Genomic DNA, 24,586 nt, shown 5'->3' on the forward strand with positions numbered 1-24,586 from the left:
TCGCATTTTAGTTTTGGGCAAACGGGAAGCGAAGCTCTCTCTTTTATTATTAGATGTTTCTTTAAGCAGACGCTTTCCTGAAATTAATGCTCGAGAGATCAAAGAACGTCCTATGTTTTGTTGTTCTGCCGATTCTTGTTTCGCTTCATACACCAATGTTTGTTATATTAACAAATTGCGCTCAAATACCAATCATTCATCTTCGCAACTTTCCTATTTTCTTTCAACCTCATCAAATGTGCACTTCAGAAGTAATTCTTGAACTATCATGCTCCCGCGCCTGCAGTTTCGTTGCCGGGCGCTACTTTCCTTCTTGCTCGTATGCCTCTGCATCTATCTCTTCGACCCATACGATAACCCTGCCATCCTTTTCCTCAGATGGCATGGAGGGAAGGTTCGCTATCACACCAAGTCCGTCTTTCTTCCATCAGGATACCCTCAACATACCAGAGACGTTTTGTGCAATATCACTTCCGACGACATAGGGCTCATCATCAAAACTGGTTATGCAACGAAAAGTCGTCTGGAATCGAAGTTGAGAGTTATAGATGGGAGATGGAAGAATGAGAATGTTGCGATTGCAAGCGATTATGGGAGCTATGGGGAGATGCGCATGAACGATCAGGCTGTGCAAGTTCATGATGTGCTTGCGGGATTAATCGAAGAGGTGGAAGATCAGAGTCCTGTGAGGGTGAGACTATACAAGAAATTTAAGAAGGCAATCAAATACCAATCGAGTATGCCTCAAGAGGACATTTTGAAGTCTGGTTGGGAGTTGGACATTATGAAGGTATGTTGCATTCTATTCCTTGTCCTTTTGGTGCGCATACAGATAACTGCGAACAGCACATCCCCGCCTTGGAACTTGGTTTGGAGCAATTGCCAGACAAAAAATGGTACCTCATGATAGATGATGATACATACATCCGTAAGTCAACAGTACAGTTGCTATCATTCATCCTCCAGACATCTATCCGACTAGACTAACAACCCCGCAGATATTCCCTCCATTATCAGTATCCTGTCCACCCTCTCTCCCTCAAAGCTACACTACCTAGGCAAAGCCCTCGGCTCCTACACTCTCCGCTTTGCCCACGGAGGCTCCGGTGTTGTCTTCTCTCACGCAGCTCTCGCCCACATCTTCCAACCTAAACACGTTCCACTCCTTGACCAACTCAAGCTGAAGTCTCTTACCTCCGAAGTAGAGCTAGGGGATAAATTGATAGGAGAGCTGGCGATGGGGACTGGGATCTACTTGAATGAAGAGTACAGCACGCATTTCAACGGAGAAAGTCCATGGAGAAGCAAGGTTACAAAGGAGAGTGTTTGCAGCGAGGTGGTGGGCTTTCATGGTTTGGAGGTCGAGCAGATGGGAAAGGTCAAGGAGGGACTATCTGCGGTACAGAGCGTGGTCCGATGGTGTGATTTGGGGGGGTTGTTTGGGGGAGGAGAGTTTGAAATCGAAAATAACAAGACGCGAGACGGAGCTCTGACAGCAGTAAGACAGGGTTGGGACTTTGTCGGGCAAGTGGGTGAACAACCCATTATACTTGAGGGTGGAGATGCAAAGGATTGCGAGAAGACATGTGCAGAGCGAGAAGAGTGTTTGAGTTGGAAATCAGAGGCTCAGAAGTGCTGGGCTGTACCGTGGGCGACGGGTGGGGAGAAAACTGGAGATAAGATTGTGAGCGGGCTGCGTTACGAGAGGCTGAACCATTTGATTCAGAGCTGTGTTCCTTAACACTGGTCGAAAATGCAGAGAGGCGCAGTTGCATTTCTCCCTAAAACCGTCGACATTGCACTACTCGGTGCCAATCAATGCTTTACTTCCAAACATTCTCGAGGCTGCAGTATGTCAATAACTTTCCGAACATTTCAAGGACTTACAAATGTTTTAAGCTTCGCCTTGAAATCCCTAATATACCTGTTCAGAGAAGTGATCTTGGTAGGTATGCCAAGCACACTAGATCCCAGCCCCTATATACCCCTGTCACTACCTCGCTTAAATGACCCCGCATCAGCAGCAGTTCCTGCATCGTGGCCTTCCCAGACTTCGGATCGTTCCTCCGCATTTCCATTTTCTGTTATCTGCCAAGATCAGATGGTCCCTGTATCGATGCAACCCCAATATACTTTCATTTCGCGTCTTCGGGACCCGGAAACCCAATACTCCTGTCATGGAGCAACAATTTTTCCATATTGCTATATATTGAAGTCATGAGTATCCCTCTCGTGAGTCGAACACAGCTTTGTCCTCTTTTTCAAAATGCGTCTCTTCTCCTTGCTAATCCTACTAGGGTCTGCTGCAGCAGTCATATTTGAGGCTGAGAACGCAACTCTGACGGGAAATCTTTACGTGGCTACCAGTATCCCTGGCTTCACGGGCACCGGATATATCGCCGGCTTCCAAAAGCGCGAACGAGACTCTCCTCTTTAATGTGGTTGGCCTTTCTGCTGGTATCTACGATATTGTCATCAGATATAGTGCTCAATATGGCAACAAATATACCTCTGTCTCGGTCAATGGTGCTGCGTCCATCGAAGTTGCAATCAGCAACGTCACGACGAGCAATTGGGCAACTTTGCTTGTTGGTTCATTTACCTTAACTTTAGGCACCAACACCGTACTTCTTAGTGACGACTGGGGCTGATACTTCATCGATTCAATTACTGTCAACCCAACTCCAGCTGCCCCCATTGTTGTTGATGATGTCACCAATGGTGCTACTGTCGAAGCAGAGAAGGGGATCTTGAATGGAGTTACAGTAGCAACTTCTACCGCTGGTTATTCTGGCACAGGCTATGTTCAAGGCTTTGTCGCAAGCAATGACAATGTCACACTCACCATCTCGAACGAGAGTGAAGCTTTGTATGATATCGTGGTAAGATACGCAGCGATATACGGAGGAAAACAGACTACTATGTCCTTGAATGGTGGAGGCGGTGCTGAGGTTGTGCTTGCGGATACGACGACTGCCGCCTCGCCTTGGGCAAATGCTACAGCAGGACAAGTTCTCCTCAATGCTGGAAATAACACTGTTACTTTCATTGATGACTGGTAAGATCATTCGCTTCCTCGGGTAGTTCGGTTCTGACTGGTTCAGGGGCTGGTACTTCATCGACTGCATTTATGTAACTCCGTCACCACCACCTCAACCCCACAAAGTCAGCAAAAAGCTTGTGGCTCCAAATCCATTACCTGTTACGCAGGCATTGTTTGAGACGTTGCTGAACAAGTATGGCTCTGGTGAGATATTTTCCGGTCAAGCAGATCCTACAGGTGTTACTTGGCTTGAGCAGAATGTCGGTAAGACGCCAGCGATTATTGGCTTAGACATGATCGACTACAGCCCAACTCGTGTTGTAAGTGCAGTGTTGGTCTCTTTCCGAATCCTCCTATAGCAGTCTAATGTGGTCCTAGGAGTATGGTGCCAATAGCACTGCTGTTGAAGATGCAATAGAATTCGATGCCAGAGGTGGCATGGTCGCGTTTCAATGGCATTGGAACGCTCCAGCGTAAGATATCCTCTATTCTTGATTGATACGATAGAAGCTAATGTAAACAAGCGATCTCATCAACAATGCCACTGTTCCTTGGTGGGACGGAATATACACCTACGGCACAACTTTCAATCTCACAGCTGCCTTAGCCAATCCCAATGGAACAGACTACGGGTTACTTCTTCACGATGTGGATGCCATCGCTGTCGAACTCTTGCGCCTTCAAGCAGCAAATATTCCCATCATCTGGCGACCACTCCATGAAGCAGATGGAGGATGGTTTTGGTGGGGAGCATGGGGGCCAGAAAGTTGCAAGACGCTTTATCGCCTGATGTTCGACCGCTATACCAATTACCACGGTCTCCACAATCTGATCTGGCTTTGGAACTCTGTGACTCCAAGCTGGTATCCGGGCGCAGACGTCGTTGATATCTTAGGCTATGATTCTTACCCCGCAGTTGGTGATCACGGCCCTGTCGACGCCCAATATCAAGACTTGATTGCTCTTGGGCTTGATGAGAAAATGGTGACTTTGCCGGAAGTGGGAAACATACCCGATCCAACACTCTTAAAGCTATATCATGCCGACTGGAGCTACTTCGTCACATGGGATCAAGACTACATTACCACGGATACTTACAACAACTTGACCTTCAAGAAAGCTGTTTATGACGATCCGACGGTGTTGAAACTTACTGATCTGGGTGATTGGAAAGGCACAGCGACGGTTTCTCATACCGCCAGTATTCCTTCAACAACAGTCACACAGACTCTGTCCAGTTCGAGCAGCGACATGCTTTCGTCCACTGTCGCTTCGGCATCGAAGAGTATAAGTAGCAGCGCTACGCTTTCGTAAACTTCGGTCACACCCGAAATCATTTCCACAGCAAGTTCATTGGCAAAGGCCAGCTCCTCTTCAGTTGCTATAGTGAGTCGTTGAGCCCAATGTGGAAGGATTCCGGATCGATCGCCTCTGTAAATAGCCCGACTTGCGCTATGTTGTGGCGCCTTGTGGTATCAATTCTTATCACGCTCCCTTTCTCCATTTGAAAAGACATCGATGAACGAGTATCAAGTTTGTACATAGTTTCTGGAGGTGATTTTACATTGTAAATAACTACGAGAATAATTTAAGTGTATGTACTCTTGAAAATTGAAAGTTCCACAAGTCGGCTTCTTCTTCAAGATATCGCCGATCTCGCTGTTAATGGCAAGTTTAAAGACTATTGTCAAAGCGCCAAAAAAACGCAAGGCCCTCGCCGAGGAAGAATACAACGGTGCCGTAAAAGAATTAGAGTCGGAGGTTAACTGAAAGGGGCGAGAGTTAATAACTCTCAAGCGCCAGGAGAAGATAATCTCGATGATATTGATGAAGTCTTGCCACAATACTCTACAATCGAGGGTTCATACTCTTCCGTGTTGATGGCGAAGATCATGTCTACCTCTATCAAGCAGAGGATAGAAAATAAATTCGATCAGAGTGCATATTCAAAGGCAGTACTGTCATTTTACGCAGCATTGATGGGCAATGGCGCCACGATTCTATTCCATTAATCATTAGAAAAAGTTAATGCCTTACGATGCGATATATCATGCGATGGAGACCTGCACAGGTCGCTTTAGCCTCATCAAGACTTATAACGCAATCTCCGACTTCTCGGCCGCACCTGCCGAGCTGCCCAATGTCGGGCTCAGGATCTTATTCACATTCTAAAAGCCTACTTTATTGTCAGGGCCATTTGGAGTTTGAAACTATGGTCTTTCAGCTTCACTAGAGCGTTCTTTTATAAGTCCGGAAAGCATTGCTAACGCGTGAAAGAGCGATTTTGATAAACACAAATTTATCTTAGTTAGTCGTGTGTCGACATAGAAAGTATATGAAGCCTAGTACTATTGTCCTCGAGAAACTGGAAAGGCTTCTCTAGTTTCTTCGCAATAAGGTTATTCCTGTTGCAAATAGTATCAAGACTATAACGGAGACTTTCTGACCTGAATATCAACAAAGCGATGCCAACAGCATATTGTGGCTTCCTGAGATGTTGGGAACTTTCTCGTAGTAGTATAACCTCGTGGGTACTTACAATCAGAAGCGAAAGATAAAACAAAGAAGTCAAAAGAGCTTCGATGTAAAGAATCACTTTGAAACATGGTTTCCAGAATAGCCTGAACAAACAAATTTTACCTAATCAATGATTAAGCCGAGGCCTCTAGATTACCAGGCAAAGGTAGCTGTTGAAAGATAAGCACCGTGGTTACTTGTAATAATGGCGAGCTAGAAGCACAGCAAGATTGAAATGGTTATATATATATGACAAACCAATAGCTACATTCATCGTTCTCTAAGATAGATTCGTGGACAGGACATTGGGGTTGCTCAGTTAACTCGTGGGTCGAGTCATATCTTATATTCATGTTCAAGTTGTGATTCAAGAAGCACATGTCAACCCCCAAGTCTTCGCGCCAAGAATCTGTGCCTTCTTTATCCAGGTCTCGAGCTTTCTTGATTCATCAAGATTAATGTTTCTATTCACTAGTAGCGAAGTGACAAAGAATGCTCTGCATTTGACTCAAGTGTACTAGAAATCAGGATTCACAGGCTTCAAAACGGCTACATTCACACTGAGATGCATTCAGTCAAGCTTAATAACGGAGTCACTTCCCGATATTTGTTATTCACAGTGCTTGATTTCTGTCTATATAAGAAACCCCAGTGCCTATTTCTTGTACATTTTCCATCATCACCACCAGCGTCATACACACATTCCAACATCGATCGACTCAACCACTCAATTGAATTCGAAGATCAACACAGCATCTGCTTTCACAAAAACATCTAAGTACAACTCCAACAATAAAAGAAAGCATCACACAAATCGTTAACATGGGCTTCTCCACATATCAAGCAGAAAGCATGGCCAACTATGCCCATCCAGGATACTGGTCGTGTGGCAGTGTAAGTGACGACTCATGAATACTATTAACTCAGGCTTATTAGGTTATCGGTGCAAGAATGAGACAAATCTGAGGAATAACAACACATGTGCAGTTTGCTCGCACCAAATGTGTGGTACAACTCATTCAAATGGCAACTATTGTGGAGTTGAGAATCTGTTCGTCGACTAGATCTGGAAAGGGAACCACTTGAGGTAGTTATGCATGGCTTTCAAAACGTTGATATTAAGTTTGGGTATGCGAGCTTTGGCTGCAGGCAGCAGGTTGCATATTCTTCGGTTGGCTAGACTCTTTACGCGGGCTATTGTTGGTTTTGGATAAGTTGACACTAGCTGCAGGCAGCAGGTTGCATATTCATGGGTGGGGCTAGACTTTGTACGTTGGATACTTATTGGAGAATCCATTTTGATATTCTATTGAACAACTCTTCAAAAATCTCTGTTATGAATGACTACACCATGCGAGGTTATCAATTGTACTTGACCATCGAAAAGGATATTCGCCGCAACTTGCTGAGCGCGATGTGAGTCCCAGGGGTACAATAGCCATTGTGTAGTACAGCATTTGTAGCAATGCCTTTCTCCTTCCGCCACAAATAACCACATCAACCAAGGCGCTAGGCTCCTCCAGCCAAATACCTTCTCAGACATCTTTGCCATGATCGCCGTGATCGGTGTCATGATCCTCTTCTGGCTCAGTGCCAGTTTGGCTGCTAGAAATCAACGCAAGCGTATGATTCGTCGCTTGGTTGACGTCCATCCCAAAGATCGCAGTGCCGAGATCAAGAGGCTTGCTGATGCTGAACGCATCGTCTCTGTGTACCAGGAAAGTAACTACGAGACATACTCTGATGTTGTGGATGAGAAGGAGAAGTTGGCTAGTGTTGGTCCTTAGATATCTACTTTAAGCTTGCTTCAGTCGGACTAGAAGCCTGGATAAGTAGCTTACATTACCTTTGTGTCAATTCGAGTAGATTAATAAAAGCCATCTCGTCAAACATCCAGCAGATTTCAGGAAGTCAAACAAGTCAAGCGCTCTCGTGGAGTTAGACATTCCCAGACTTCACTGGATACCTCTGAAACACCATCATTCATAGAATCCATGTTGGGACTGCCACACCTAACCCCACTGTCTTCATCACCACTGCTCCATTATTGCATGAATGCGGAAGAATAAAGCTTACATGCTTCCTACATCTTTGGAGGACTTTTTCTCCTACGCCAATCTATACTACGGATATAAGACAAGTTTGGTATTGATTTATTCACCAAACAACAAAGACCACAAAGTATTGGCAGTCACCAACTTATTGACAATATAAAACCGAAACTATATTGATAACCACTAGACCCAAGAAGCAGCAACCAAAGACCAAGAACGTCACTCCCTTAACCCTCAAGATATCTAAGTTAGTAGTCCCAGCTCCATCAGCGATCTGCTGTAGGCGAGGCAGCGTACGGTGTTCAGTTAATAAAGAAAGGTTCTGGGAAAGGAGAGCGTCGATTTCTTTTATACCTGCAGCAACACTCATTCAAAGCCCCGCCTGAGGCTGGACAATCGATTCACCACAATGTCCGGCGCGATCTTGACGCCTCAGCCCCTCACAGCGCTTCTATTCACTTGGACGTCTCAGGGCTATGAAAAGCGGGACAGAATTTATGGAACAGTTAATTTGGCTAAGAATTTCAATAGATGTTCTTAAAGTATACGAGAAATTGGACTGGCTCGAGTAAGGCATTCATGGTGACTCTGTACTGTATTGTGCACAAGCTACTTTGATCAAGCGCAGGGAGTACCTCTTGTTTGTGGACTCTGGTATGAACTGGGGGCTGTTATGTGGTTGTGCAGATTGACTAGAATTGCTACCTAGATTGAGCTTGATCTTGAGTGAGTTAGGCCTTGATGCAGTATCGGGATTCCGAAGACAGAGCAGCGAGGATCTAATTCTTTTGAGTTGCTGCTTCTCAGGTCTCAGAAATTAGAGCATGGAGTTTAATGTACTTCCTAAAAGATACTGAGTGAGAATGAATTTGAATCACCCCGCTTTCCGCGGACATTGCGCATTTTGCGAATATTCCGCATTTCGCCCATTTCGCACATATCGCGTGATTCGCGCAATTCGTCGCTCTTGAAAAGGGGAAAGCAACTAATCATGTAATAGCATATCAATTATGCCCAGGCACCTGGTGCAACACTTCCTAAAGATAAAAAGAGTAGGTTCTAAAAGCACAGTATTATAGAATACCTGTACAATAAGCCATTCTCTCAAAGCTTCAAGTAAGAGATCGGGAGACATGATGAGTTCTTGACACCGTATCTACTCAACCGGAAGAGCAAGGAGATCCCATAAAGGAAAAGGGATTGAGCCTCTGACACAGGGTACCCATTCTCGAGATAGAAATTATCAAACAAAAACTTGCCTACTCTGGGCGTAGCAATGGTAAATCGTGAAGCTGACACCACAATCTCCCAAACGAAGAAGAAACTCGAACTCGAAACCAACAAGAAACACAGCTTTTCAATTTTATATAAACACCAACATTCTAAACTCCTATAAGCAGTAACACCCCATTACAACAAAACCAAAGCCAACGACACACAAACAAAAGAGATCACTACCCCAAAAGTCCCCACGCCCACGGTCGATCCAGCACCCGTAAACGGCACCAGCGACGGCGTCCCTGTAATCACGACCGATGTAGCCCACACTGTCGCATTCCCATTCCATTGCGTTGTCGCACTAGTAGTTTCCACCACAGCACTCATCGTTGTCGAAGCACCGGCAATTGTCGAAGAAGCACAAATCGTCGAATTCCCACTCGACGACACCGCCACTGAGACGGGTATCGATGATGTAGTCCACACCACCGTCGTACTACCTGGCAAACTACTCGTCGTAGTTCGTCCCGGACAACTCTCCACCTCCACGCCACACGAAACAACCGTATCCGTGACCGTGGAATACAGCGTCGAAGTATAACTCGGATTCAGCGCCAGCACCACGGTCATCGTACTCGTTGCCGTGACCGGGCTTTCCGTTTTCTCGTACAAAGACCACCACTCGGAACCTCGAGCGACGTCGTTTTGGTAGCCGCCGCAGGTCTCGGCCGGGTTGCCGGGGCAGGGAGTGTTGCATTGGATGTCCTGGCTACTGGGCGCGAAGGCTGTGAAGGATTGGCCGCAGAGGCATTGGCTGTTGGTGTTAGGTGAGGAGGAAGGGAGGGGAGGCGAAGAGAGGGGAGGGGAGGGGAGGATTACCTTCCGTAGAGGGCGGCGAATGAGTAGGATGATGAGCATTGGGAGGTGCATAGTTCGACGGTCATGGATGTTGAGTTATCCACTTGAATGAATAGCGGGCTTAGCTCTAGGAAATCGTATGCTGATTGACAGGATGTGTAGGTGAAACCATTTGGATCGGCTGTTTTGCCCGCAGAAGAGAAAGTGACTGTGGAAGCGAGAATTGCGAGGGAAAGACTGAGAGAGATAGAAAACATTGTGATTAATTGGAGACGATTGAACGAATGTACAGCTCAAAAGATGAGGGGTGAAGAAGAATAAGAAGAAGGAGAAGAGGTAGACAGGGAAAAAACGAATGAAATTGGAATTGGCCAACGGGGAGATCCCGAGGGCTTTTTCTTCAGCCATGTCTTTGATGGTAGGACAGGTAGTTTTTCTTGCGCACAACGCATGCAACATGTCTTGCATAATCGTACATGTGTAAGGTCCCATCTGGATTGCGAAGCTCGAAGGAACATTGGTGGTGAGACGGGATTCGGTTTGTACCAGTATGGATGGTGACTCCGCATTTATGTAGGGCCAGCACGTGAAATGTGAGATCTTTTCCATGTGGCGTTTGACCACTGGTATTCTCTATTGAGACATCGACAGCTTTATCGATGCAATGGGTTCATCAGATGAAGGTTCAGGAACTTCCAATCTCTGCCTTCATTCATCACACCACGTGACCAGCAATACCCAACAAGAAATACCATCAAGACAGCGCATCTGGCACCAACAGAAACGAGTTACAAAAACACAAACTCTGCAAAAACTCAACAAAATCTTCACCCCTTCATCCCGAGTCCAGACTGAAGCAAATCACGTGCAGTCCCACACCACTCTCACACCACGTTCCAGACCTCACGGCAAATTCGAAAAATCGAAACCAGCGCTCCCAAACTCCTCCTTCTCTTGCGCGTTTCAAGTTTTTGCATCCTCAGTCCTCAGTCCGTAAAGGATGACATCAAATCCCTCAAAATAGAAACACCCATCTTCCTGACCACTCATACGCACGCAAGCACACTCACACACTCGTACCGTAAACGAAGTCATCGTTCCGCAAACAAACTGGCAAACAAACAAATGAAAACTGAATCCGAGGGAAGGATTGCGTGGCACGAAGGGAGCGAGGAGAGAGAAGGATGGCAGTGCAAAGCTTATGCGCGGGTTGAGAGTTAAGCTTGAAAGGTCGGGCGGTCGCAACTCGCGAGCGAGCGAGATCTGAGTTCCCGGCGTTCACCCGGGAGGGAGAAAATGCGGCGCAGAAAGATTACCTACATTCTGATTCGAAGCTTCGTAGATGCGGAGCTTAGATAATACGGTACTGTACATGCGCGGGTTGAGAGTCGGTGCGAGGCTGAACGATGATGGAAGAATAGAGTTTCAAAGCCACTCCAAGAGAAGAAGAGTCAAAGAGCAAGTAAGCAAGCCTTCGCGGTAATAATCCGAGGAACGAAGACGAGGAGCCCTACCTATTCCGTTGGTTCGGTAGTGACAGACGGGAAGGGAAAGCATCGTGACTGATTAGTCTGCGAGTTTGAAGTCTAGAAATCCGTCGCCGTAGTTCATCAGTTGTACGAGCGGTACGGCAGTGAAAGGAAGGGAAGGGGAAATTTCTATCTATCCGTTTATGACAGCATCGTCGACTCAAGTTTGAGTTCTAGAACCTCGTCGTCGTCGATCAGCAACTGCCGACCGGAACACGAGCCCAAGCTTGAGGGAAATACTACATACTACTGGGTGTACTTTGTACCTTTGGTAAACAAACCTCACCAGTGATTTCCCTAGATCACGGTTTTTGAAGGCATATTCGAAGAATACACAGACAGACAGACAGACCATCCACGCATGATCTGTTGAAACCTCCCTCTTCCCCACTTCCATCCAAGAAAAGGTCCAGTCCACATCATAAGGCTGATTTCACCTCACAATCCATCAAAAAATCGCCCGTGATCAACCTCTCTCACTCCACCGTCCCAACTCATACCCATCCCCCGTTCATTCGTATCCACCCCTCCTCAGCTCTCCCAGGATTTTTTCCTCCACTTGCGAATCGTCCCCTTTCAGAAAAGGGGACGCATAAGGCCAAGACGTGTACAAGATGAGGCTTTGCGGAGATCTTAAGGCTTCTCGTCTTTGGTGGGTATGGATGAATAAATAAACGGTTATGCTTTGCACGGAGGAGAGGTGCACAAAGGGAAGGGAGGCCCGGAAACGGGGGACGGACGTTTCAATGTTGATGAGAGTTTCGGGAATGTGGGCGTTACAGTACTGTACTTCTCTGAGGCGATCAAAGGGGGGGATCGAATGAGGATCGAAAGCCAATCGTCTGATCAATCAGTGAGTATGAGTGAGTCTGACAATAAATCGCTGAAACGGTGTGTCTGTCTGTCAGTTCGCAAACGGCTTCATGTAAATGAATTTCCCCAGAGAAAAAGCATAGTTGTCAAACAATGGTTGAATAGACGAGAGAAGATCACACGGGTTCCTCATCTGAAAACCTCCAGTAATCTACTGTATCGCAGAATCGGATTTGTTTCCACCAATATCGTGAGATTCTGCTCACCTTGGACAGTTGCCCCTATTCTCACGACACATGAGAACTGACTCTGACCGGCACTCTCCATCGGAGCAGCATCCAGAAGAGCGGCACTTCTATTATGCCATTCACACGCCGACTGAAAAGAACCCTCTCCTCCGACATCACGGACCACGATCTTCTCTCCCTCTGAAAATTCGCCCAGTGGTGAAACATGAAACAAAAGTTTGCACACCCCCATATGCCGATGCTATTTTGAGTGCGAGCGTCCACCAAACCTCGCATCTTCTCCACTTCTTCCACTCTCACGTCCAGAAGTGGAAGAGGGCTAGAAGCACAAAAGAAGCTTTCCACCTCTTCTCGGACTCCACTCCACATGACGCAGGGGGCTTGATACCTTACCTCAGCACGACCCGTACGCAAGCCCCAATCAGCGCGCAACGGACGTTGGGCATGGTATCGGCCGGCGTATCTCCACTCTCAGATTCACGGGTGTGATTGGCGCATCGTCCGGACCCGAGTCCTGATTGGGGTTGTGGCCTCAGCCAGACGCAAAGTTGGCAGAGCGGTCTTTGCCACGCGGCGGGTCGGTCCTGGAGGGAATCGAGGGCTGTGAGTGGTGGTGCTGGGTGTTGATTTCCGGCAGAGTTGAGGCAGTGAGGCAGTGCATGAGTGAGGGACCGGCTTTAGGGGCTTGTCTCCTTGTCTCATGGAAAGGACCAGCTCAGGATGTGGATGTGGATGTGGATGTGGATGTGGATGTGGATGTGGATGGGAGCAGGATGAAGAGTGAGTGAGTGAGGATTGCATTGGATTGGATTGAGGGGAGTGGACTGGCTGCTCGCACGAATATAACCCCCGGGCAATCCGACTCTCCGAAGACTCGCTCGTTCACAACTCTTCAATCTCGCACTGTTGTAGAGACCAGACCAGACCAGACCACTCTTCTTCAAACCCTCACTGCCTCTTCTTCTCCTCTCTCCTCCTCTCCTTACTCTTCTCTCTGCTCCTTCTCATACTTCTCTCAATCCACTTTCTACGTACCTCTCCCCATCAACCAAACATCAACACACCTCGTCGTCCATCCATTCTCACTCCATTCCAGCCTCGCTCACGGTTGATCATTCACTTGCATCTCAGCCCCCTTCAGCGACAGCCAAAGGAATTCTCATCGAATTATTATCTCGTATTGCCGTATTTTGGCTGCGGCTTTCACTTGCTTAGACCACCGCCATCCTCGCTTCCGTCGGCCATAGAAACTTGGCGCTTCCGCAGGCCACGCGTCCCTTTTAGCGAGCCTGAACCACCCTCTTCAGGCACCCAGATCCCTCTTGACCTTCTCGGGTCCCAAACAAACACTTCTCTCACTCACACTCCATCACCCAAAAGGACACCGAACAAACATCAACCCTTTCGATCATCCGAATACCCTCATCTCGACACGAGCTCTTCATTGTACATACGCTACTGAAGAGGCAATCATGTCTCCCGCCACCCAGCAATCGACGTCCATGTCGCACTCCAACTCCCAAGCCAGTTGCCACGACCCCTTGGACTCGCTGGTCGACTTCTCAGAGTACGACAAGATGTCCTATCAATCCCCATCCATCTCGCCCTCGACATCCAAGAGCCAATTCACCGGCCGAGCTGTCTCCAACACTCCCTCCACCCTCCCATCGAGTCAATCCGACCTCAGCGGTCCCAGCCACAACTATGGCATGTACCGACAACAGACGGGCATCCCCCAAGGAGCAGTAGCTAGCACCCTCGCAGTGAACCAGCAGATGGGACAATACAACTTCAGTGAGAGCTACCTCACGGGCTTCGGTGCCAACGACGACTTCGTCGACTTTGGCACGGCACCCAGCCGCAACGGATCATTCGACCCTTCCGTCGACATGGACTTCGACTCTCCCAAACCCGAACCCGCGTTCTTCTACCCCGAACAATCACCCGAGTTCGTGAACCCATCTGCCATCGGCGGAGGAAACCTATCCGTGCCTTCAGCCGTCCTCCCAACACAGTCGAGCAACGTCGGTCGTCTGTGGCCGGGCATGCACCAACAACAAGCCGCACTGGCCAAGGCTCAAGCCCAACAGAAGCAACAGCAACAGATCATCCAACAGCAGCGACAAAACGCCATGGGCGCCCAACAAAGACAACAGCAAGCTCAACGACCACGAGGATCCCATCAACCCACCGACCCTATTGTCGAGGAGAAGATCTCGCAGCTGCTTAACTCGATGAGACAAAGCAGTGTTGCAACGGATGGGGACGATGGCTCAGCGGGTGCCAACCACATGGCTCACGTCCAACGCATGCGCAAGGAAGAAGAAGACATGGACGAGGACGAGCGACTGCTCGCTTCCGAAGAAGGAAAGAAGCTCAGCAGCAAAGAGCGCCGTCAACTCCGAAACAAAGTCTCCGCTCGTGCTTTCCGCTCAAGAAGAAAGGGTAAGCTATCCACATCTCGCTGTCATCATCAACCAATACTAACATCACCTAGAATACATCTCCCAACTTGAGGGCGAGATCGCCACCAAGGTAAACGAGAACCAAGACCTACGCTCGCAAAACCGCGCCTTGATGGAAGAAAACACCCGCCTCTCGGACCTAACCAGAATGCTCCTCTCATCACCCTCCTTCTCCGGCTTCCTCGACACGCTAGCCTCCAACCCCGCCGCTGCTCAAACAGCTCAAGGCGTCGTTCAGCAACCACAAGCCCAGCCCCAACAACAGCAACAGCAGCAACTCAGAAAAGACATCAACCCCTACGCCGCACAATCACAGATGCAACAGCAACAAATCGGCATGGCCATGATTCCCGAGCAGAGCATGGACTTCTCCATGCTCGATCTCGGAAACGATGGGTTCCCCGCCTACCAACCACAAGTCTTCTCCGTGCTCAGCATCCCCGAAGCAGTGATCGACACCGAAGTCCTCTCCGGCAAGCCAAGCATGTTCTCCCCTCTCTCGTCCGACGATGAGAAGGTCGAACTGCCAAAGGTAGAACGCATACCCGTCTCTACCACCACCAAGGAGGTAGAAGTCGTCGAGGAGATCGTCGACGAGGAATTCGATGCCGATCCCGCATTCGCTCTCTTCTCTGCCCCCGCTGCTACCAAGTCCTCCTCGCCATCAGCCCCAGCTTCAATCGACCTCTCCTTCCTCGCCAACCTATCCATCAAGCCCTCTGCATACGAACTCGTCGTCATGGACGATTCCTCGTCCCAAGCTGCCATGCGTCGCGTGGATAGACTAGCTGCCGAGATGGACGCTTGCGTCGAGAGGTTAATGAGTTTGACTATGCATATGTAGTCTACTTAACTCATTGCTGTCCTGGGAGGAACCTTGTGATTTAATTGCTGCGATTTAGCGGGACTAAGAGGGCTACTGGCGTTCATCTATCTATCTATCATCAAGAAGCTATCTGTATTTCCTTTGTCTGACTAGGTATGGAGGGAAGGGATGGGATCATTGTAAGAAGGGAACTGCGGCGAAGGAAATTGGAACATGCATGATTTTACGTGGTATGAAAAACCTACTCACTTACCTTTGCTTCAACTTTATCTTCATTGTGCGTATATTTATAGAAAGAGAGAAATCCCAAACATTTGAATCAACCAACCAACCTATCAATTCTCTCCTTTACTCGCATCGTGAACTGCATAAAAAAAAGTGATGACGTACAACGAAACCCAAAAACAACGCAGATAATATAAACCACACACCAATGAATTCCCCTCACTTTCCCCTCTCCTCTTCGCCACTTGACTCCAATCCAATCCAATCCATTGAAGTCCTAACAACCACTCATCACCGTTCTCACCAACACACCACGCGTCCAATACGGATCAGATCACGCAATGGAGAGGAGAGTTTGTTGCACGTCGCAATGTAGATAATATAAATTCTGCTTGCTGATGCTGTTGCGTTCGCCCCACTCATTCGTGTTGAGCTGAGCTGAGATGAGGGTTATTTCCACCATTCATGCGCTTCCTTGATACGGTTTTTTGAGCGGGGGCCAAATTTATTGATGCACAGAATAACGCTCTCTTTCTCTCACTTAGAACCAAGGGTAGAATGCCCAATTCGGTGCTAATTTTGTGTATATCTTTACAATGATTCATTGCTCGTGGTGACTGCTGAGGAGAGAGGAAGTGTGAGAAGCACATAATTTATTGACTCGTCCAGTTTTTATGATATGGATCATTTGAACTCTACTCTTTGCCCATTCCATTCGCTTCCTCCTGAATCTTCAGAACAGAACAAAACATTTCTAAGAAAGTGAGGGCGATGATTAGGTGGTCATGAATTTCAAGACGAGGATATAATATTACACCCCGCCCCAGACCAGGAAAGCAAACCCAAAACTCAAGACCCAAAGAAAATTCCCCGCGTGAAATGAGCGCTATGCCTTGAGGATGCGATATGCAACATTGACCTCGAATAGGAAATATGTAAACAATAACAATTTCAGACAGTGGGTGAGGATATAAGATGAGGGATATGCGTTGTGGTGCGATGTGCAACGAAAGAATCGAGCTTGGTGTACCTTATGTGTGGTGGATGGGGGTTGATGGATGGGGGTTGATGGATGGGGGTTGATGGATGGGGGTTGATGGATGGGGGTTGATGGATTGAGGTTGGGAAATTGATCTGGAGGAAGTTGGATAAGTGGAGAGTATCTTGAAGAGCAGGATGAGGCTTAAGATGTTTCTTATGAAATCCACCTGCGATGTGTGATTGATCTTCTTGCTCCTTTTGAAGAAGACGTTGGAAGGGTTCTCGTTGTGGGGGAAGGCCACGCTCGAGGGTGAAGGGACAGTTGTTGGAGCTCAGAGACTCGGGCATTTCCCCAAAAATTGTGAGTTTTTGTAGGTCTGAGAATAGAACAGTATGATGTTTGCTATTCACTCCACCTACAGCTTGCAATATCTCTCTCTACTTACGTTCTGTTCTCCTTCAAAGAATAAGGCGTAGAGAAGAAAGTTCGCAAGCCTCCTCAGCAATTAACTTGACAATCATAAGACACTCTCTATTCACTCCACCTGCGACTTGCAACATCACACTCTTCCTCGCCCAGAACGGGAGACAAAAGGATCTCTCACTCCTGAAAGTGGAAGGCGACCCATATTCGTTGCACATCGCACGTGGACTACTTCTGCAAAATCGCGGCGCAAAAGGTGGAAGCCGTCCCGAAGTGGAAGTTTTGAAGCCCCGAAATGGTGGAAGAGTGGGGTCGTGATAGATTACGGCGTGGACGAAGAAAATATGATTGAAATTTTTCCAGGCTTCTGGGCCAACAGTAGTGGACTGCGATTACTTGCACCAAGAAAACAAAGTTCATGTCAGATTTGGAACTCAAATAGAAATGTTGAGGCTAGACCGGTCGAATGCTTCCGATACCAAGATATTGGTGTTCTTTGGAATCATTCCGCGAGTGGACGTCATTCTGAGGCGGAATCTTTGGCTGGAATTTTTCCACAACTCTGTGACGGACGGCGGAATTTCTTGTCCACTGCGACTTGCAACAAAGAACACGAATAATCCTCAAATAGAAGGGCAGATAGGATAGGATTTGAGGTGAGATCCGGGACCCGGCACGAAGCCGAGAACAGACCTCTTTCAGAGCTTGGGATGTTTGGAAAAGAGTGGCACGTGTGGACGTGCTTGTTGTTTGTCCGCTCCGAAGATATTTCGCCACTCTTTTTGAATCCTAATTGAGACAACGGATGCAGTCAGTCCACCTGCGATACGCAACAAAAGATGAAACGTAAGTTATTCGATAAATGTGCTCAGAAGAAGAAGATAGAAAAACCGGGTCGGAATGCTGAGGTGAGCGTGGGGTGTGGGGGTTGAAGTGCCGGCACGTGCGATCTCACGAAACCAGAGACAACCTAGAAGAGCAGATACAGTCTACCACCCAGATGAAAGAAACCGCAAATCTGTCGCTCTGAGGTTTGCACGAAACTGATGATTCGCTTTCCACAAGCAAGTGTGCGAGTACGAGTACAGTTGATACAAGTACGACTGATACAACATGCGCGAAAAGTTTCGGATGTTGGCGGGACCTGGTGGACGTGCTGCAGGTAGTGGACATTTGAATCCCAACATTCCACTTGAATTGATGAATGTCCATCTAGACTTCGATATTGGTGTGATAATTTGTGGCGAAGTAGCGTCGTTATTCCACCTTGTCGACATGCAACAAAAGGCGCTGACGAAGTGGACTTGAAGAAGGAATGTGAGGGAGAGAAAAGTGGTGGACATCCATGTGCTGTGATAACAGGTCAAAAACAAATTGACCTTCAACGACGAGCTGAATGGATATGGGTTTCGGGCAGGACTTCGCTCTCGACGCCAACGAAAGACGATCAGTGGTTGTTGTTGTCAATCCTGGACTCCGCTGGGTCTGATCAATGGTCATCGTCGGGAAAAGCAATATCCAGAATTGGTCCAGACATTCAGATCTTCGAAATTTCCGTTTCCAGCACAGAAGTTCGCAACGGTGAGACATCGAATGAGGAGCCTAGCATCTATCACAGCGTATGTCCGCATACCAGAGCAGCCAAGTTGACCATTGCCACGGACAGCGATAGACGTTCTTCATGCTCCAACACTACCGACGGAAAGCAATGTCGTGGTATCGAATAACACTATTGTCGACATATCTCTGATGACTACCGACAGTAGTTCATCAGATATGCCAGCCACTTCAATCGATATCGAGTTCCGAAACCTGTTTGAAGTTGATGAAAAGAGGCCGATCGAATGAGGACAGGATACCAATCGACGCCCATAACCCTAAGCGCGAAGGCTGAAAGAGACGATATTGTGATCGCATCTGAGAGTGGTTGTTCTGTGTATGATGTCCAAGTTTGAAGAATCCTGCGATGCTCATAAATTGTTGTTTGGGAAGAAAGCAGACGAGAGTGGAGGTTCTTGAGCGAGGCGAGTCACTTCCCAGATGGGAAAGCATCGGAAGATGGCAAGCGCGACTGGACGCTTGACAGTAGAGTAAATTAAAATTGTGCGACGACAACAACAAGATTGAGTCTAGGGGAGCTGGAAACTTAATCAGATTTTGACTCTGCTGGCTTTTCCGATTTTCCGTACATTTCGAGGCTCACCAGCATTCATCTCCCGCCATCTATGGGTCCTTGGCCACTCACGAGTCTTTTCCGACAGCTATACTATGACAGCTGGAGATCTGGACTCCCTTCTTTGCGAAATTTACATTAGAGAACTTCCCATCCTGTCCTGCCATCTCAATATCCAACATTAAGTCGAACAAATGGCTGATCATGTTGTACGTTCGCTACGCAAGTAGTTTCTACTTGAGGAGACCATAGGTGACAGTGCAGCGAGAGCCGGCATCTCATCTGAAAAGTAGCCCCAGATGATTAATGGTAGTCAAGTGACATAATCATCCATCAAAATGTCCCGTTATGGCTCTAGAACTCCGAAGTGTTTCGATCTTTCGTGTGTTGTTTGTGTCTGATGTTACTCGACTCATGTTTAACACTGGCAAGACATTTTTCTTGCTTTTGCTGAACCATACATTCGAGGCTTGTCAAGAAGCCATAACCGCTATGTCTGCTATGTGCTCTTTTGGTAGGACTCATTTGAGTTCTTGCGCATAGATGTTGATGGAGAGCTTTCGTAACTATTACTATGAGTAATATTAGAGGTCGGGGAATTTCAAGTTTCCCACAAAGGCGAATCCCTCTCTCTCTGTGCGTTCCTTTGTGCAATTCTGACCTACTTCGGCTTCCCGTCAATGTTTGAGCAGTGACAAAGCAATTATCATTAAAGACGGCTGACCGAAGCTAGTCTCGAAAATGCAGGCTGCAATATGTGTCTACTTCGTCTTAATTGGCTTTGTCAGATGATTCAGTTTTATTGCAACGTTAACCTTTCTTTTCCAACAATCTTGAATCTCTCACGGAGCATCGGCATCAATCAATCCATGGAGGAAGATGGTCATTCTGCCGAAGTCGCAAAGACACCGACTCCCGACACGGTAGCATTGTTCTTCCGACTGGAGTGTGTCCCTCCAATGGCATTCATTGCGTCGCATAATTATGATTTCGACGTGATCTCAGAGTAATCGTTTCGGTGCCGACTAACCGACTCACAGGACGAGAAGCATACCCGAAGCGTCGATCGGAAAGATGTTCGTCCACTCCAAAAAGAACTGGAAGTTTTCGAGGTGAGAACCATTGATAACAACTGAGCAGGGCAAGGTTAAATCAGAGCTGCTAGTATTACACACATGAAACAATGTCAGTCGAAAGTTCATGCAATCAGAACCTTATTCGGATTTCAGGTCGAGGATTGGCCATAGAACAAGAGACATCAATAAGCGTACGGCAAAGTGAACCCCACAGCCAGGCAATTGGGACATCGATGTGCAACAAAAATCAGCAAAGAGGCGAGCATCGATGTCATAACAGAGGTGTTTGAGATTTATCAGGAGCCGAAAACAACAAGAGCCAGGACGAACACATCCGCAAAGCATTCTGCACGACATCCCCTTGAAGGCCTCGGCTGCCGGGACCCCTAGTCTCGACTTGCAACAAAGATCCTGAAGAAGAAAAGTGAGTCTGAGACTGAGGTGCCAATATGCGGGAACCATCACATCGCGGGACATGGCCCTAAGCCCAGCACTGTTATCTCCTAGCATCCACCACCCGAACGGGTACAGCACCGTGTTGACGATGTGCAACAGAAGGCGTCGACCGGAGTCCAGAAGAAGGCTTTTGGGGATGTCCGGGAGCGCTTTGGCTATTTGGCTGCAGGGCCCAGCAGATTAACGAAGTCATGGCGCAAAGATCAAAGACGCTTAAGCGGAACTATCGAATGCGAGGTGGGGTACCATCGTGAGGCTCTTCGGGCCATCGGCCTTACACAAAATGTATTGTCGTCGGTGAGTCGCTGTCTGGACTTCCGGTTACACAAGCTTCAGCCCCTCACTTCATCGATCATAAGAGTTGGGGTGTTGCCAGTGAAGTCTCGAGCAATTACACCCAACTTTCGGGGTTCAGCCTCCCGTCTCGGCACCACCCGCTATTCCTGTTAGTTCTTCCAACTAGTGTTTTCGTTACAAGTCAGTGCGCGACAGGAACGTTGTCTTCACGGACCTTAGTACATGTTCACATAGTGGAACTTGCAGTAACCTAAGCATCTTCAAATTACCCAGCATGGTGAACCATAAGCTTCAAGAGCGTATCGATGTTCATTGTCACGCTCTGCCCGCCAGATATCGCCAACACTTGCTCGATAATGGTCACCAGCATGTTGACGGAATGCCAGCTATACCAGTAAGTTATCCTACAATTATACTCAGCCATACTCACTACTTTCAGATATGGGATCCCAAGGACCATATTCGAATCATGAAAGAGCGCAACATCACAAAAACAATCCTAAGCATCAGCTCTCCAGGAACAAACTTGACACCAAAATCCAGCCTCGAAGCTGCCGCCACAACCCGTCAAGCCAACGAAGATATCGCCGCCGTCTGTGCCGAGTATCCCGAGCAATTCTTCTTCTTCGCTTCCCTTCCTCTCCCTCTAGTTTCTGAGTCCCTCCTAGAGATAGACCACGCACTCGACACCCTAGGAGCCGTCGGCTTCTGCCTCGTCTCCAACGCCCATGGCCTCTACCTCGGCGACCCATCCTTCACTCCCATCCTACAAAAGCTCAACGACCGCAAAGCAATAATCTTCATCCACCCCACAACCTGCAACCTCCTCCTCCCCTCTCCATCCGCTCAATCCCAAGCCCCCTCCGCACAACCAGCAACCGACGTCCTCCCCGTCACCGTCCTCCCCTACCCTCGCCCCATGATGGAATTCATGTTCGACGAAACCCGCGTCGTAGCCAACATCCTGCTCTCCGGCCTCTTGGACATGTATCCCGACATCACATTCATCATGTCGCATTGTGGCTGCGCGCTCCCCCCTATCATCGACCGGATCGGGGCATTTGACTCGATTCTATACTCTAGACCGGATTCTAGCCAGAGATTCAAGGATCTGTTGAGAACTAGATTTTATTTTGATCTTGCGGGGAAGCCGTTTCCGGATCAGATTTGGGGGTTGGTGAGGATGTTGGGTGGGGGAGGGGAGGGGATGGGAATTGGGGAGGCGGAGTTGGAGGAGGTTAGCAAGAGGTTGGTTTATGGGAGTGATTTCCCGTTTACGCCGGAGCCGGCGGTGGTGAAGTTGCAGGGTTTGATGGATGAAGGGTTGGGGAAGATTTTTGGGGAGGAGAGGAAGAAGGAGATTTATGTTGGGAATGCGAAGAGGTTGTTTGGTCTCTGAAGTGAGGGACGGAGATTACGATTTGTCTTGAGGGCAAGATTGCGGTATCAAAGTCGAACCTGAATTTCAACATCTCGGTTCCGTTGTTCTTCGACCATGGATTGTTTCAATCCACTCTACCTCTCGTGTGCTTTCATGCCATCACAGCTCATTGAAGGCTTTGGGATGTTAGGTCGTCAGAGTTACTATCAAGCGATATGGACTTTGGACTGATCAGAAGTGCTGACCCGAGCTGACACAATGAAGACTCGAATTGTCTCAAATTCTCGTTCAACTTTTGAGCCATGATGTCTGGTCACTTTATAAGACTCTGTCTTGATCCTTCGGAGCGCACCATTAGTCAAGTTATATTTCATACGGAGTACATACATGTTAACCACCAAAAGTTAACAATGACTTCTCTGCATCGGCCCAATTCCTTCCCACTCATCTCCGCACGAACAGTCTATCATCTATTTCATCAACATCTCGAAACAATACACAACATCACCCAATTCTCCAGACAAGCAAACACCACCTACAACCCTATCCCTCACCATCCAACCCACCACTCCTCACAACAACCCAACCCCCAAAACCACCGCCCCAAGCAGCATCCCCATAACCCCCCACTGAACCACCAACCCCGCCGCCCCGCTCCCACTACTCGGCCCCTGCGTATCACCTCCACCCGTACTTCCCGTCAGCGCTGTCGCCGTCGCCGTCGCTGCCGTATAGGAACTATGCGTCGAAGAGCTTGATGATAGAGAGGAGGAGACTGAGGATGCGGAGAGGAGGGAGGAAGCTTCTGATGAGATGGCTGCGGAGTCTATTGATGATGAGGGTGAAAGAGAGGTGGTGGATGCTTGTCGGATCTGGGGGGGATTGGGATTAGTTTTTGATGGGGCTTGAGGGAGAGGGGGAGGGAGGGGTACTTCGAGTGGATCTGCGGCTGCGAGGACTGAGAATGTTGGGACGCAGATGTTGGCGATGGAGAGGTACATGTTGATGTTCTGGTATAGTATAGAGAAGCTGGAAATATGACAGAGAGGGAAAAAAACAGGTTCAAGAAATTAGGAGTTATGTTTATTGGTATTGGAAAATGCTCACTTGCAGCTCCTCCGAATTACCATTCATATTAACATCACAAAATTCAGCTACGTCAAGAAATTACAAACATCCAGCCCTCCCGCACTCACTAAATAAACAGTACCACCTCATAATCTCCAAAACCGCACGTTGATAAAGAGAAGCTTCGCATTGGCAGAGATGCTTGCCATCAAAAGCAAAGCGATGTTGAAGCAATGTCAAGCAAGACAATTATGATTGGTACGGAGATGGTTCAGAGATCTAGTAGTACGGGTAGGTCAAGATTAGGTGCCGATCTAGGGCGGCGGGATGGTAGAGCTTGTGTTGCCGAGCTGGATGACGACATGACTTTTGAGGCTCATGATTCTTTTTCTCTTGAAGAGGAAATCATGCAGGTACAAAAATAATGATTCCTTGCATGTTCGAAATGCAAATTCTGAAGTGCTACGTTTTGCTCGCATCTGGATGCTAGGAGTCTGATGTGATGGCAATAATAGGTGACTTGCCCCGAGAAGCCGATTCTATCTATTCTAGGAATGATCTTTGCAACGATTAAGACGTCGCTCGACATGTTTTGAAATACAGAAGTCTTGTTCTTGCAAACATAAACTGCCCAGTTCTTCTCCTGTTGAGCTTTGCATTCACAACTGCTATGCAAACCGGTCGCAAGTGAAGAGTTTGGTTTAAAGCTCATCTGCGTCGCTCTGAGGTCGCATCTAATTTTGACTTACATGCAGCCTTCAGTAGTTTCATAGCCGCCTACAATCTATGCCGCAATTGCTTTCGTTGCTGCCCTTCGCATATTGTGGCTCGCTTATGAAAAGGGGGAAGCGGGGTAGCACAGTCTTGTAAGCGAGGACCGCTATTCAAACATTTCATCGTGAAAAGAAAGGGCTGAAGTTTGAGGACCTTGATT

General features: G+C 47.8%; 8 protein-coding genes across 8 annotated transcripts; 6 read left to right on the forward strand and 2 right to left on the reverse strand.

Moving 5' to 3' along the window:
* Positions 1-29: 29 nt before the first annotated feature.
* On the forward strand, positions 30-1,916 carry LY89DRAFT_380729 (uncharacterized protein). The gene is made up of 3 exons (XM_018207130.1): positions 30-790; positions 847-928; positions 999-1,916. Exons 1-3 carry the CDS (start codon positions 269-271, stop codon positions 1,739-1,741), a joined length of 1,347 nt encoding a protein of 448 aa, XP_018076056.1. The 5' UTR covers positions 30-268; the 3' UTR covers positions 1,742-1,916.
* Positions 1,917-2,723: 807 nt separating this feature from the next.
* LY89DRAFT_637592 (uncharacterized protein) lies at positions 2,724-4,357 on the forward strand (the record flags this gene model as incomplete). Its single annotated transcript, XM_018211538.1, has 4 exons — positions 2,724-3,058; positions 3,105-3,363; positions 3,422-3,516; positions 3,568-4,357. The coding sequence occupies exons 1-4, from the start codon at positions 2,922-2,924 to the stop codon at positions 4,355-4,357; spliced, it is 1,281 nt and encodes a 426-aa protein (XP_018076057.1). The 5' UTR covers positions 2,724-2,921.
* Positions 4,358-6,422: 2,065 nt separating this feature from the next.
* LY89DRAFT_664879 (uncharacterized protein) lies at positions 6,423-7,347 on the forward strand (the record flags this gene model as incomplete). The annotated part of the gene is made up of 3 exons (XM_018212808.1): positions 6,423-6,454; positions 6,919-6,976; positions 7,024-7,347. 3 exons carry the CDS (start codon positions 6,423-6,425, stop codon positions 7,345-7,347), a joined length of 414 nt encoding a protein of 137 aa, XP_018076058.1.
* Positions 7,348-8,666: 1,319 nt separating this feature from the next.
* On the reverse strand, positions 8,667-9,947 carry LY89DRAFT_714768 (uncharacterized protein; the record flags this gene model as incomplete). The annotated part of the gene is made up of 2 exons (XM_018218152.1): positions 8,667-9,646; positions 9,712-9,947. 2 exons carry the CDS (start codon positions 9,945-9,947, stop codon positions 9,025-9,027), a joined length of 858 nt encoding a protein of 285 aa, XP_018076059.1. The 3' UTR covers positions 8,667-9,024.
* A 3,314-nt stretch (positions 9,948-13,261) lies between these two features.
* On the forward strand, positions 13,262-15,910 carry LY89DRAFT_380751 (uncharacterized protein). Its single transcript, XM_018207131.1, has 4 exons — positions 13,262-14,725; positions 14,778-15,208; positions 15,321-15,801; positions 15,873-15,910. The coding sequence occupies exons 1-3, from the start codon at positions 13,753-13,755 to the stop codon at positions 15,531-15,533; spliced, it is 1,617 nt and encodes a 538-aa protein (XP_018076060.1). The 5' UTR covers positions 13,262-13,752; the 3' UTR covers positions 15,534-15,801; positions 15,873-15,910.
* A 2,124-nt stretch (positions 15,911-18,034) lies between these two features.
* On the forward strand, positions 18,035-18,959 carry LY89DRAFT_380755 (uncharacterized protein). The gene is made up of 2 exons (XM_018207132.1): positions 18,035-18,363; positions 18,418-18,959. Exons 1-2 carry the CDS (start codon positions 18,248-18,250, stop codon positions 18,926-18,928), a joined length of 627 nt encoding a protein of 208 aa, XP_018076061.1. The 5' UTR covers positions 18,035-18,247; the 3' UTR covers positions 18,929-18,959.
* A 2,260-nt stretch (positions 18,960-21,219) lies between these two features.
* LY89DRAFT_380797 (amidohydrolase) lies at positions 21,220-22,744 on the forward strand. The gene is made up of 2 exons (XM_018207133.1): positions 21,220-21,597; positions 21,643-22,744. The coding sequence occupies exons 1-2, from the start codon at positions 21,478-21,480 to the stop codon at positions 22,600-22,602; spliced, it is 1,080 nt and encodes a 359-aa protein (XP_018076062.1). The 5' UTR covers positions 21,220-21,477; the 3' UTR covers positions 22,603-22,744.
* A 412-nt stretch (positions 22,745-23,156) lies between these two features.
* Positions 23,157-23,585, reverse strand: LY89DRAFT_729216 (uncharacterized protein; the record flags this gene model as incomplete). Its single annotated transcript, XM_018219356.1, has 1 exon — positions 23,157-23,585. One exon carries the CDS (start codon positions 23,583-23,585, stop codon positions 23,157-23,159), a length of 429 nt encoding a protein of 142 aa, XP_018076063.1.
* Positions 23,586-24,586: the final 1,001 nt, after the last annotated feature.

The sequence above is a fragment of the Mollisia scopiformis genome (genome assembly GCF_001500285.1).
Source record: "Mollisia scopiformis unplaced genomic scaffold LY89scaffold_4, whole genome shotgun sequence".
Classification (NCBI taxonomy): domain Eukaryota; kingdom Fungi; phylum Ascomycota; class Leotiomycetes; order Helotiales; family Mollisiaceae; genus Mollisia; species Mollisia scopiformis.